This window comes from Petromyzon marinus, chromosome 6, assembly GCF_048934315.1.
Source record: "Petromyzon marinus isolate PM22_M1 ecotype Great Lakes invasive population chromosome 6, UKy_Petmar_22M1.pri1.0, whole genome shotgun sequence".
NCBI lineage: Eukaryota > Metazoa > Chordata > Hyperoartia > Petromyzontiformes > Petromyzontidae > Petromyzon > Petromyzon marinus.
This window is the reverse complement of record NC_133672.1, coordinates 6977292-6991380: the sequence shown is the minus strand read 5'-3', so window position 1 is coordinate 6991380 and position 14089 is coordinate 6977292. Positions and strand designations below refer to the sequence as shown.

At 44.9% G+C, this 14089-nt stretch overlaps 1 protein-coding gene across 3 annotated transcripts in view; it reads right to left on the bottom strand.

Annotated features, from left to right (window-relative positions):
• Positions 1–1788: 1788 nt before the first annotated feature.
• The window catches only part of LOC116939615 (cubilin-like), a 35700-nt gene continuing 23399 nt past the window's right edge, over positions 1789–14089 (bottom strand). For all 3 annotated transcript variants that reach the window (XM_076064740.1, XM_032948234.2, XM_076064749.1), the window contains 9 exons: positions 12544–12688; positions 11943–12121; positions 9205–9355; positions 8477–8643; positions 5966–6019; positions 5642–5810; positions 4386–4660; positions 3999–4144; positions 1789–2597 (listed from right to left, as the gene is read on the bottom strand). In XM_076064740.1, the coding sequence (XP_075920855.1) occupies positions 2433–2597; positions 3999–4144; positions 4386–4660; positions 5642–5810; positions 5966–6019; positions 8477–8643; positions 9205–9355; positions 11943–12121; positions 12544–12688 (1451 nt within the window). In that variant the 3' untranslated portion in view covers positions 1789–2432. The remainder of the gene's footprint in view (positions 2598–3998; positions 4145–4385; positions 4661–5641; positions 5811–5965; positions 6020–8476; positions 8644–9204; positions 9356–11942; positions 12122–12543; positions 12689–14089) is intronic.

The window sequence follows — 14089 nt, the reverse complement described above, 5'->3', positions numbered from 1 at the left end:
ATAAGAAATAAATTAAGTACTCTCTACACAACGTGTCGTGGAAGTCGCTCATTACACCTTTAAAAAAATATATATGCTTAAAAAACATTGAACGGAAAAAGGGGCAAAGTGTTTCCCAGTTTACCAGAAAAAAAAACTCAGTCTAGATCTGCCCTTGGGGTTTAGGGGTGGTTCGCCTCGGGTACAAGTTGGTGGCAGCCAGATAGTCTAGGGCCGCCCCTGGTTACGTGAGTCACGCTTGTTGCCTATGGATATTGAAACAAAAACTCTGCAAGTGATTAGCTATCGTCAGTAAATCAACCCTCCACTACCTGCACACCTGCAGATTTCATTGCTCCATTTCCTTGGTGGACATCTTCTCGGACACGTTCCGTGCCGCGGCTGCAACTCCTTCACTATTCTTGACCTTCGGGCCACCATCATTTCTGTCGCCGTGTCGTGCCCAAGTCAACTTACTTGTCCAACAATTTGAATGGTCTTCTTTAACCCGCATTTCTAATCTCTAATCCATGTTTTCCCACCATTCAATATAATACCATGCATCTCTGAATGCTTTGCACTTTCCAGTTTGTTCGATGTTTTTTGTAAATTGTGTGCCATCGTTACCACCACCACGTCTGAGTGGGCTCAGACCTGCAAGTTCACTCTGGTCTATACACCCACGCAGGTCTTCCCATTATACGCATTGCATGACAGTTGATTGCCGAGTTTTTCACAATAGCGAGCTTTTATCCCAGTAAACACGTCTGCATGGGGCGACAGGGTGGTGCAATAGTAAAACCGGTACCTCACGGGCAGAACGCCCTGGGTTGGATTCCCAACTCAGGTCGCTTTCTGTGTGAATTTATTTTTTTATGTTTTTCCAAAATTCTGCAAGAGTTTCTTGCGAATTCTCCGGTTTCCTCCAATGCATCCCTGCTCCCATTTGGCCAAGCCAATAATTTGGGTCGGCCTCAAGCAATTAAGTGGCACCGCTCCAGCCGCGGCTACATTTGAATTGCTGCAAATGCTCGTCAACGTCATTTTTCCCATCAAACCACGTGGTCAGGTGTGCTGAGCTGGCCCCAGATCCCATCCTCAACGTCTCTCCTTGGCTCCTCCACAACTCCTCTTCCACGTCCCTCCTGCTCCTCTCACAAACTCACCTTTCCTACTTCTCTCTCCTGCCCACCCCCCATCCCCCCTTGCTCTCCTCTGCTTCTCTGCACGCATCCCCGTGTCAACTATTTCCTTTTCAGTTTCTGCTCCCCAGCTCTTTCCATGTTGTGCAATCGCCATGCTGGTGTGACAGTATGTGGGGGGGTGGTGGTGTAACGGCTGGCGCGCAGCGCTATGAACCCGGGGACTCGAGTTCGATTCCCGCTCACGGCCAACAGCAGCGACTATTATCTGAATTGGTCCTGGGCCTTCCCTAGGTCGACTCAGCCTCAAATGAGTACCTGGTGTGGTGTGTCAACATCGCCACTGCGGAGATAAAGGAAGTTGGGCGTTGGTGCTGGCCACCCACCCCCTCGTGTGCCATGCTGGTCTTCATCGGTGCTCGCTAACAGCACTTGCCCCAACAAGGGGGGAGCTTTGTCTTTGTTCCTCCAGCCATTTTCTGGGATATGTATCGTTATACCACAATAATCATGCCTGCCTAAAACTTTGTGTATGTTTAATTGCGGGCCTGGTGTTAAGTAGCTGGAGGTGAAACCGGTGCAGCCAGTATTAATCATGAGAACACTTCGGCAAATGAATGACAAATCGGTACTTGAACTGGAAATAAATACAACAGTAAACATGACATACATGCAAAGCAAACATATTTATTTCCTTTTCCAATTATGACAAATACACCGAAGACAGTTAAAACATATCTGTCTGAAAACAATGATATATCTTCCCTAAATCAAAGTTAAATATACTTCCCTGATCTAATATTCGTATAACATGATGATGTAAGTCCTGCTTGGAAAGGAGATGTGCTTCTCAGGGAGCAGTGCAGTCAGCAGGAATCTGACAATACTCACTCCGCAGAGGCGGTGTGTTATCTGCTCTGCCTACTTTTTCCTGGAATGTGCAGTCTTATTATACATAATTACAGTATCTAAATATGGGAAAACACCGTACGTCCAAAAATAATTTTCATTAAAAATCTTGAAATTATTTTGCTTATTTTCCTTAACCCAACGCTGTACAAATACAACGATATGAAAATAAACTGATTTTAGATTGGGAAGCACAATGTCAAGTTAGCAATTATTAGCATTTGAGCCTAAAAACATGACGTTTTTCCAACTTTGCTGAGATATCACGTACGGTAACTGTTGGGCTTGTTAAAATTAAATTCAAACGCAAGCGGCAAACCACTCGTCGAGAGCACCACCTGGTGGCCCTGGCGAGCAATGAACATTGTAGACCTACCGCCCGTGTGCATCGTTCATCCGTCCTCAGGGCAGGTCTGTGTACAGCTTGATCCACGGCAGGAACTTGCTGGTCTTGGTGTAGACGACGGGTTTCATGGGGAGGGCGCAGCCAAAGCCCCAGCTGGTGACACCGCTCAGATACCAGGCCTTGTCTGTGCCCTGGCAGGCGAGGGGGCCCCCCGAGTCTCCCTGCAGCAGCAGAGACAGCGATCGGTCGTCGATATGTCGCAAAGCGTCACGGAGTAAATGCCCGCGTGTCTCAGTACCCATTGGCACCTCGTGTCATTTGTTCTCATCTTGTTGACTTTTTTGAGGAGAGTTTGTCCATTGGGTTGTACCATACTCTGTGGCCCGAGTCGCTTGTGCCGAAGAAACTTAGCTCCGTGGACTCCCACCTGGTTATAAATTCGTGGGTGTGTGATTTACACCCACCCACGAATTTTAAAATATTATCTTTAGGACTTCTCAATATACTGTAATCATCTGAACGGACCTCAAATGTTCTTTCATATATGAATTATGGCCATTGCCTGAAACGTAACCTATTATACATTCTCTTAAGGTAGTGTTATTGACGAATGTATCGATGTTATTTTTATTTGTGCTCATGCACCACTACAAATACATTGTTGGAAAATGTTTGATTTGGTGTGAACCTCTGCCATTCCACATCTACAATTAATGATATTATTAAATTTGCTCACCTATAGGAAATAATCCGAGGTCTCAAGGTTTAACCTTTAATCATCACTGATCTACAAATTACCGTGATTTCCTTAGTTTTGCTTGTCGACAAACCACTGTCTTAAATTCATATATAACCACAACCTGTATTACCTCTAACGGACTGTCACAAATAATGCACGACGCTGACTTTTCATTGCCCATCATCATCAACCGTGACCAATCCACTGCCGTACGAAGGCCCCCACAAGACATCGCCCTCTCCCACAGTCCTGCGATGTAACAATCTTAACAACTCGGTTCCTGTGGTGGATGGCCCCCCTAGGGCGTGCTCCCTCCTTTGGCTTCCACTTTGTCATTAGTCTCGACCACTGGAAATTACCGCTTCTAGTGACGTCCAAGGCCGCATACATTTCGTGAGAGTCACACACGTGCTTTTAATCTGCTTATGTTTTCTGATCCGTGTCCCTTACTTTGTTGCGCAATGTAATATCAAGCACTGATCTCTCCGTTTTTATTTGCATGCTCGTCAGCTTTTGTTTTGAAGATGGTCATCAGAGCATTAAGTGAATGAGCTATGGGAAGTGATAGACGATAAATAAAGAAGAAACATAAAGGCCAAAAATCTTAGCTCAATAAATACCAGCAAAACAAAAGTCATGCAACAGTTCACGAGGCAATTGGAGTAGTCTGTAGGAGGAGCACAACTGGAAAACGCATCAGAGTATGTGTACCAAAGACCAATTATTGAAAGCAGTCTGAGATCAAAAAATATATAAAGAAGCAAACAAATGGCAGAATGGAGCACTTTTGGAAAACCAATCTTAATAATGAAAAGCAACGCACAAAGGCACCTTAAGATGAAATATTTGAATCAGTGCCTATTGCCTGCTGTGACATTCATACCTGGCAGGAGCTTATTGCACCGGCAGGGTGTCCGATGCAGATCATGCGTGTCGTGATAAAGTTCCCGTTCATCAGGTTCGACGAGCAGGCTTCATGGCTGAAGATCTGCATGGGAGCTTCCAGGAGGTCATAGTGTATGCCGCTCTCTGCAACAGATGAGAGTCATAGGCAATGAGATACAAGATATCCCACAACCTTCCATCATCAGCCATGATTAATCCACTGCTGAATGAAGGCCATCCTTCATGGTCCTGCGATGGACCAATAAGCACCAGGACTTGTTTTTAATCAGACCTATACTCTCGGATTTTAACCTTTTAGGACCAAAAAAAACTCGACCTGCATACACATCTCTAAACCAGTCAAACCAGGCCTTGCTTGCCTCACCGGCCAATGATGTCCGTCCCCAGCCCGAGATGAAGCAGGTCTTGCCGGGCTGTGGGAAATGGCTGGTGCTCGGTGGCAGGCAGATCGGTGAGACGCGGTGATTGAAAGAGACGGGGTCACTCAGCCGCACCAGGGCAATGTCGTAGTCAATGGTGCTGATGTTGAAACGCTCGTGAGTGATAATCTCAGCCACGTTCACTATCACTGCGTTAGCGCTGTCGTAGATGTACGTGATGCCCAGGTACACCTGCCACTCGTAGACGTTGCTGCTGTACCTGTCAGGGGAACGCCAAATTGACACGTGGTGATGTGGACGTGGCCCGATGCAGAGTTCTGTCGCGTGCCCCCACCCGCGATCAAACTTTGTTCTCAAGTGTAGCAAAGTTAATGATCTCAACCTGGTCCCAACAGAATTCCTTCCAAATAACTGCTTGACTTCAGCAGCTAAGAATTAAAAATAATTTCAGTTATGTTTCCATTTAATTTAAAGGAACTTGTTTCAGTTTTGGTTTAACACGTAGGCTTTCGCGACCAATATCATCGATAACATGTTTTTTTTTGGGTTAGATCACGTAAATATAAATGTGTCATTATTTCAGTTTTGACATTCACAGACAGTGAGAATGGCTCTATGGTTCCATAATGCTTTGGGGGTGCATGTTGCGCATTCATTAGTAAATGTGTCAATGCCTCCCGTGACTTTTTTCGACAACGAAAGAAGGAACAAGAATAACTTTAATCGCTCTGACAGCTACCGGCTTAGTGCGGCCTGGAAGCATATTATTAAATAATACACATTACATTTAAAGAATTACTAATCTACAACTCATTACTAATCATAACCAATGACTGATTACTAATCGATTATATAATTACAATACCCCCCCCCCCCCCCCCCCCCGCCTCTAATCTCTGCACCTGATATGAGTTAAGTGATGACGTCACCCTGCTGCTCTATATAAAACCGGGAGCAAGCGAGGGCTTTACCATTCTGGCGAATTGCCCGATGATGCTGGATGTATTTACCAGCGAAACGTCGTACTCAAACTGTAAATGTGGATTAACTCTTCAACACACCGGTGGGCTAAAGTAGTGAATTATTTGTCTTTTGTCAACGTGACACTTTTTTTGCTGATTGGCCGTGTCGGGTGGTGGAGGGTTACGACACATTTATAAATAAACGCGATCTAACACAAAAACCTTTATTATGAATTATTATAAAAGAAACCCTGCCCCGACAATGCAGCGGGACTCACATGAAGCAGTGAGCAGCCGCCACGAGCCAGCGCTCGGAGATGAGACTGGCGCCACACACGTGGCTCCCGTAATTGCGGAGGCTTGCCTGCCAGGGCCACTTGCCGCTCGTGGCGGGCGTCCCCCCAACGATGCGGTCCCTACCACCCGCAGAGTTTTGGACGCCGCATCCTGGGCACGCGTCAGGGAGAACGAGACAGCATATGAGCTCGGTGGGACGAGTGTCATGAGAATCGTAATTCTGCCAAACTCAGAAATTGTTCACATAACTTATCATATTGCAATAGCGTTGTAATTTTCATCTTGGTAATTAATTCATCACTGACCTTTCATAGATGGCACCTGCGAAGTTTCAAGAAAGCTCAGATCGAACCCTTTCCCTGCAACAAAAAATAGGGCGTTTTAACATGACTAAGAGGCATCCAACTTCACTAGCTCGACATGTTTGTTCGTTCATTCTTTTCTTTTTCAATTCGCTTGTCATGGTGGGGGTTTGCAGCCGCAGCGTGTTGAGCAGGGCTGTCCAGACTTCCCTTTTCCAGACTCAAGCTTTCTGAGGAATTCCCAGGCGCTCCCAGGCCATACTCTTTGGTTCTTTCGGTAAAGTCACGTAGTTAGAAATAAAATAAATCACGACGTTTCGATCGCAACACAAGCGGTCATCATCAGGCAAAGGAGTCAGCCTCTAAAGGCAAACTGTTTATAAGGGTTTGGGAATGGGTGTAGCCCAAGTGTATCAACAGCACCAGGAGCATGGGCGGTGCACGACTGCCAATGCAGCAACAATGCCAATGGAGCAACAATGCCAATGCAGCAACAATGCCAAAGAAGCAACATTGTTCCCAGGCCAGCCGAGCGACAAAGTCCCACCAGCGTGTCCTGGGCCGGTCCCGGGGTCTTCGCCCAGTGGGACGTGTTGCCCAGGTAGAGTTCCAGAGGGAGTCTACCGGGGGGCATCCTTACTAGATGCCCGAACCATCTCAACTGGCTCTCCTCTCGATCCGGAAGAGCAGCGGCTCGACTCGAAGGCTCTCCCGGATTACCGAGCTCCTCACCCAATCACGGAGAGTGAGCCCGGCAACCTTGCAGAGAAACCTCTTATTTTGGCTTTTTGTACCCGCGATCTCATCCTTTCACTCATTACCCAAAACATATGACCATAGTTGAGGGTGGGAACGTAGATCAACCTGTAAACCGAGAGCTTTGTTAGAGAACTCAGCTCCCACTTCACTTCCACGGAATGGTACAGCGCCCGCATCATTGCGGACGCCGCACCGATTCGCCACCTGATCTCTCGCTCCCACCTACCATCACTCATGAAAGAGACCTCGAGGTATTTAAACTCCCCCACTAAAGGCACCTGTTCCCCTCTCACCTGGAGAGAACACTCTTCCATCTGCTGGGAGTGAACCATGACCTCAGATTTGGAGGTGCTGATCCTCATCCCAGCCGCTTCACACTCGGCATCAAATTGTTCAAATGCACGCTGGAAATCACAGACTGGCGTGGCAAAGAGGACAACGTCGTCTGCTAAAAGCAGCGACGCCACCTCCATGCCCCCCCGTACTGGATACTCTCCATACCTCAGCTGTGCCTTGATATCATGTCCATGAAAATCACAAACAGGAGTGGAGATAAGACGCACCCTTGGCAAAGTCCAACGCCCAGTGAACGACTTTGATTTAACACCAAGAATACGGATACACCTCTCACTCTGGGACCGGTTAACGCACAAAAGCGGCACCGGTACATCATACTCCCGCAGCACCTCCCACATGACATTGCGGGGAACACGGTCACGTGCCTTCTCCAAGTCTACAAAGCAGAGGTAGACTGGAGAAGCATACTCACATGACCCCTCAAATATCTGTGAGAGGGAAAAGAGCTCGTCCATTGTTCCAAGATTAAACTTAGTGTGTTCATATCCTTCCGCTCTTCCAATGAGCGTCAATTTTGATACAAAAGTGACGCTCATTGGAAACTATCCTTTAAGTTAATGGACATGAATTTATATTATATTATCTAACATGTATATAGCGCCTCAACCAACACACTGTACAGTGATATAACTATAATACAAGATAGTTGACAAGATGAAACAAGTGGATGGGATATATGTAAAATGAGGTGGTGACGATGCGTTGAATAAAGGAAGATGGTAATGAGATGAGTGGATCGATGATGGGTGACCATGGGGAGTTCGGGACAGGGAAGGCGTTAGTGCGAGTGGGGAGGACAAGTGGAGAAGGAAGGGTGGGCAAGAGAAAGTTATTGAGTTTTAAGAGAAGGTAGTGCGAGGGCGATTATTTGATGTGCAAGGTCAGTTGATTCCGGAATGTGCACGGTTGGGGGAACAGAAAGAGACAGCAAAGAATTAAAATACAGACAGCGGGCAGGAACGTAAAGTGAGATGAGAGAATAGGGGTAAGGATCGCGATGCAATCCATTTTTTTTACATCTACATTCTCAGTCTCAAAAAGCACAGGCATTTTCCTACACAAAAGGTTTGGATTTACACGCAAAAAATTTTACAAACTGAACCAGTATGCGATTTCTATCTTAGAAAGTGGTACAACAGCCATTCACTTCCATGGTGTAACCTACTAATTGACTGCGTATTATTTTGTACTTGAAAACGAGCTTACCCAGGTAGTGCTATATCAGTGTGTGTGACTCAAAGTCAAAAAGCTACGAGTTAGTTTGCAGCGATGAGGAAGGAGAGGTGAGACAAAGGAGGAGATGCGATGTGGAGGAAAATTAGTAATGGGATGAGATGAAAATACATGAGGTAGTGAAAAAGTTGGAAGATGAAAACATTGGCTGGGCTTCCCACGCACATGGCTGATTATTTCGGAGGCTGAGGAGCAGATGGAGGCTAGAAGATGTCGATCGCACGGATGGGGGCAGCCTGGACCCACAGAAGGAGCCAAGGCTGGTGTTTGGAGATCTCCACCCATCATAGACAGTGAGGCTCTCATTGAGACACAGGGGGTCCTCCTCCAGCCTAAAACACACACAAAAAGACAAAGATCCCCCATGTAGCCTTAACAGACTGTTGGGGCAAGTGCTGTTAGCGATCACCTATGAAGGCCGGCACGGCACACGAGGGGGTGGGTGGCCAACACCACGCCCGGCCGCCTTTGTCTCCCCGGCGACGATGTTTACACACCGCACCAGGTACTCATTTGAGGCTGAGTAGACCTAGGGGCAGCCTAGGACCGGTCCAGATAATCGTCACTGGTGCTGCCCGTGAGCGGGCACCGAACCTGCGTTGCTAAGTTCGTAGCGCAGGACACTAACCGCTACACCACACGACAACAACCCCAATGCTGTTAATATTTTTATACTGTTGAAACATAGTCGGAGTGGCCACATTTTTCTCAAGTGCTGAAATTCACAAACATACAGCCCTTTATCTATCCACTCCTGGACGAAGGCCTACCATGTTGGTCATGGGGGCTGTTTGGTCATACTTCTCCATGCTGGTCAGAGCTGATTGGTGAAAAGGGGATATGAAAGTCAACGCCCGCATAAGCGTGCGTCTCATGCAGAATGTACGCCTCACCTAAGCGATGCGAAATTGAGTTTGACGTTGAGGCCTGGGCTGGCGTTCACTTCCCACACGAAGAACAAGGTGTCGTTGTAGAACGGGGTCACGTCACCGGACGAGATTCTCCCGGGAGACTGCAGCACAGCAACCGTTTCGATCTTCATCGCTGTTTTATCCACACAGCGGGTGATATGAAAACAGTGAGCATGTGCATAGTCAACCATCAGATTATTAAAATCACACTCCTAATGCATGTATTTAAAGGACATTTTATATTAAAAAAGATGCTAACATAAGTAAAAAATATTGTTACAAATGTTGCCCCAACTGCCATTGGAGTCAAGGCTTAAGATAAAGAAATGTGGCTTTGCAGGTATCATAGAGAGAGCATAACTTCACATTGTGGCATGAAATGGCTATAGAAGATGACAAAACCAAAACACTTTTCTTTAGAATATTCTTAAAAGAGTGGCTTGCTACATGCTAATCATTTAACAATCGTTAAATGCACGATTGTATTCCTCAGAGCAGGCCCAAGTTGAATTATAAAAAAAAACACATTCAAATGGTACCATTGGTCACATGGCTGGGACCTTAAAACTCACTGCACAAGAGTAGCTTGGTCACCCGTATCAAATGGTAACCCACGCCACCACAAAAATATGTTTGGAGGGAGTTCTAAAGAGAACATGAACACAATAACAAATAAAACATGTTTTGCCCTGAAATGTGGTGATTGAAGAGAGTATGGGTTCGGGGAATGGTCACTGATAGAATGAGTTCTTGAAGCTGCTTTACATTGTGTCATCAAGTAAAGAACTAGGAGCTCCACCCCAGATGTAACCAGGGTATTCCAACTGCAGTTGGACCTGTGCATTTAACAGCAAAAATAATCAGATTCAAGACCAACTTTATGAGTGGTGTGGCAGGAATTAATTGTTGTGGACATTAAAGTCCCCATGACCAAATAACCTCCTTCTGGATGATGCTGATACAAGAGTGTGATGGTAGTTATAAGAGCAGAGACAATAACCTGCATTGGTTTCTTACATTTGGTGAATGGTATACAGGACATTTACATTTCATAGAAAAATTTAGATATGAAGATCCACAGAAAATGAAAACTGGTTGCGGATATTTCAAGATCAGCATTCCCTGATGCAGAGACAAGAGAGTTAATATATGAAGAATTCTACCTCTGATCTGCAGAGAGTGAGCAGGGTTGTAGGCTGGAAACATGAAGGGTATGTGGTAATATGGTGATAACCAAGTTTTTATTCGGGACTGTATCGAATACTCTTGTCATGCGATCTTTAATCTGATTTTTAAATTTCTTTATTTTTTTGCTTAGATTTATATTTGCTTCATTGTTGTATTTTGTTTAATACGTAGGCTTTCTTGACCAATATCATCCATAAGAGGTTTTTTTGGGTTAGATCGCGTAAATATGTAGTGGATTAACATGCGCATACAGGATGGATTGTAAAGACGCGGCGCGAGTTATGGACGGTGGGGTCGTGTCGGGCCGGACAAGTGCGGCAACGGGGAACGGCAAAAAGGGAGACGGCCCAATAAAGTTGGCATGCGATGCGTGGCGGTGATTGGCCGAATGTTGTTGTCAGGGTCAGAGTGGCGCCGGAGGGTCGGGAGATGGGGGGGTGGTGATAACGACAGGTGCCAGGGACACGAGGCGTCGTGAGAACGCCGTTTAATTAATTGGTCGTTGATGAGAACGGGGATATATTCGGGGGGGGGACGAGAGAGCGAGGAGAGTTGTCGCTGGGACTGGAACAGAGCAGGGCGGGAGGAGACAGAGGGAAGACATAAGGGACAGAACAGGCTAGCAGTGGAACAAGAGACAAGGCAGAGACAAGGAGAGACAAGGAGAGATGGAGAGAGATAAGGCAGAGATAAGGCAGAGACAAGGAGAGACGGAGAGATAGAGACAAGGCAGAGAAAAGGCAGAGACAAGGAGAGACAAGGAGAGATAGAGACAAGGCAGAGACAAGCAGAGACAAGGAGCGATGGAGAGAGACAGCGACAGAGGGAGAGAGACAACGGGGAGAGACAGCGAGAGACAGGGAAGGGAGCGGCGGCGAGCAGAGAAACGATAAATTCACAGGTGTTGAATGTGGAGAGTTGTAATAAAAGTGGCGTCGGAGAAAAAGAAGAAATCGTCCGTGTGAAGTCGACCACTACAAAAATATAAAAGTGTCATTAAAACCCGCCACCACCCGACACAGCCAACTAGTAAGGGTTGTCACGTACACAGAACATGCCAATTCATCACTAGTACAGCACACCAACGTGGCTTCGCTCTCCAACACACCGATCTAACCCCAAAAAAAACCTCTATTATGGTTGTTGTATTTTGTTTATGCTATTGCTCTCCTAATCGTTCCGAGTCCTCACAAAATACACTCAAACATGAGCTTAAACTCTCCGGAAACAACCAGATAACCAAACAAGATAAAGGCTCTTGAGGATAAATATATATCCGCGTCATTTTCCCAGACAGCTGAAGAACAGGCAAGACACCATGTATGTGTTGCTTTCTAGTATTTATATTGTGAGGAAACCCAAGAAAAGACAGCTACTGAAGCAGATTATGTAGTATCAGCTTCTGAGAAAATTATCCATGATGTAATCCTTGCAGAGCTCTTCTATAGAAAGGATCTGTTCTTGGTCCATTACTTCACACTCGATTTAACCATAGTTCAATAGGTTCAGAAAAAGTATTGCTATAGTCTTACCTTCATAGAAGATATTGAATGTTGGATAGTAGTAGCTACCCGGGCTGTAATAAGCGAGGTAGAGGGAATTCCCCGTGGACAGAATGGGAGGTGGAACAATGTATCCACTGAATCGGCCAAGGTAAGGAGCCTCCAGAGATGCTCCATCGTAAATGTCAATCTTGTACTCGTATGACATGCTGCAGACAACAACAAAAAAGAAGTCAATAACAACTAACTTTGCTTTATATTCTTGGTTTTTTCGGTAAAGTCACGTAGAAGGGAAACAATAAAATAAAATTCTCACGACGTTTCGCCTGATGATGATTGCTTGTGTTGCAGTCGAAACGTCGTGAGAATTTAATTGTTTTATATTTTTATTATTTTATTGTTTCCCTTCAACGTGACTTTACCGAAAGAACCAAGAATATGAATCCTTGCAGTCATGAAAGCTTTAAATCAAAATTTAACTTTGCTTTGTTTATAGCCCACAATGTGAGTTTTCTCTGGGCACTCAAGCTACCTAATTCACCCATCACAGCTTAAAATATTAAGCAAAACTGTGCAATAATCTTTTTTTTTAAACACAAAATCTTTCCACGGAATGTTATACAATTATTACCTGAATTGTTGGAAGGAAAGCTTGATGATGGTGTTGGGTGGTGTGTCTATTGTCCAGACACAGTACTGGTTGTACCAACCACCATTATACGGGGTCGAAATTGAACCTTGCCACCCAGACATGTTCCCCCCGCATGGCACGGAAACTGATTACGAAGAGAACAAAACATAATTCGACAAGACTATGAATCTAGTTCCATATATGGTTGAGATAAGCTATTTGCTTCTTTCAACGTACGTATCAGAATCTTTATTTTGAGCGGAGGAATCAAATGATCTATGAAGCTGTTGTTCACAGGTGTTCAGAATTTTTACAGATGTCCAGAATACATATACACTGAACGTCCACATTATTCATGCTTATATACACAGTGTCACATGTGACATGTACATACACACACACAAATCTCACATGTATCTTAATGATTGTGATAAAACAAGCAATGGTAGTGAGAACCTACTAATTCTAGAACAGTGTATTCTACTACCTAGCCGGGTACCCACTAGTGCTATGCATGACCAGAAATAAAACCTGGATTACTGTCTGAACTGTAATTGTTTTTGAACGAATTACTATGTGGATAATTTGTTTTAATAATTCCAGTAATTTCGATGAGGTGTCATTTGAAAGTCTGTGCAGTTTATATAAAAAACATTACCTTTGATGAAATAACGTTGTCAATTTATCCAATCAGCTCTGGAACTGCTCGTCAGTTCTACCATTTACAATAAGCCGCAGGAGCACCATTTTAAAATCATATCATAGATGGGCATAGCCCATCTTACCTGGGCCCATCGATATGTGAGCAACGTCCTGCTGCGTGTCATCATGCAGCATCATATTTGCCTCACACGTCACAACCGTCAAAATCTGTCACTTTTTCAGCTTTTACACTTTCCTCAATTGTGCTAAATACTCTGCAGTTGTATTGTATTACGATGACTAAAATGCCACAGTGCAATTTTCCTAAATAAAAAAAATCCATCACTTTCAATTCCTCAGATTGCTGAAAGGTGAATGAACTCCCTCAAAGTGATAACTACTGAATTACTTTGAATGCCATTGAATTACTTCCCAGGAGTCCCCATCGAGAAAAAAGTATACTTACAGAAAATTCAGTTGTATGTTGCCGAATGTATTCTGCATGATTGTCAATGTATTGTTAATTGTTTAACTTTGTGGCAAACGTTATTACTATCAGGTTTATAATATCAGATGTATTTGCCATTTGTTCACGTTGCATAGAATTGAATTGTGACGCAGGTCTCCCATGCAAAGGGACGGTTCGTCTCAATAGGCTCTCAGCTGCATAAAATAGAGGAAATGTATGCATGGGATGACAGTAAAGTGTACGGGCCACGACAGAATTACACTCCCCGTCTCTCTCAGATGGTGTGACCAAGAACATGCCTGGGTACCTTTGTCGTCCAAATGCTAATATTTACGCACTGCACCAAGTACTCATGTATAGGTTCAGATACTACCTGCCGCTGATGTGCAATGTCTGTGAGTGGAACCTACGTTTATGGGACTGCGGCATGGTGCA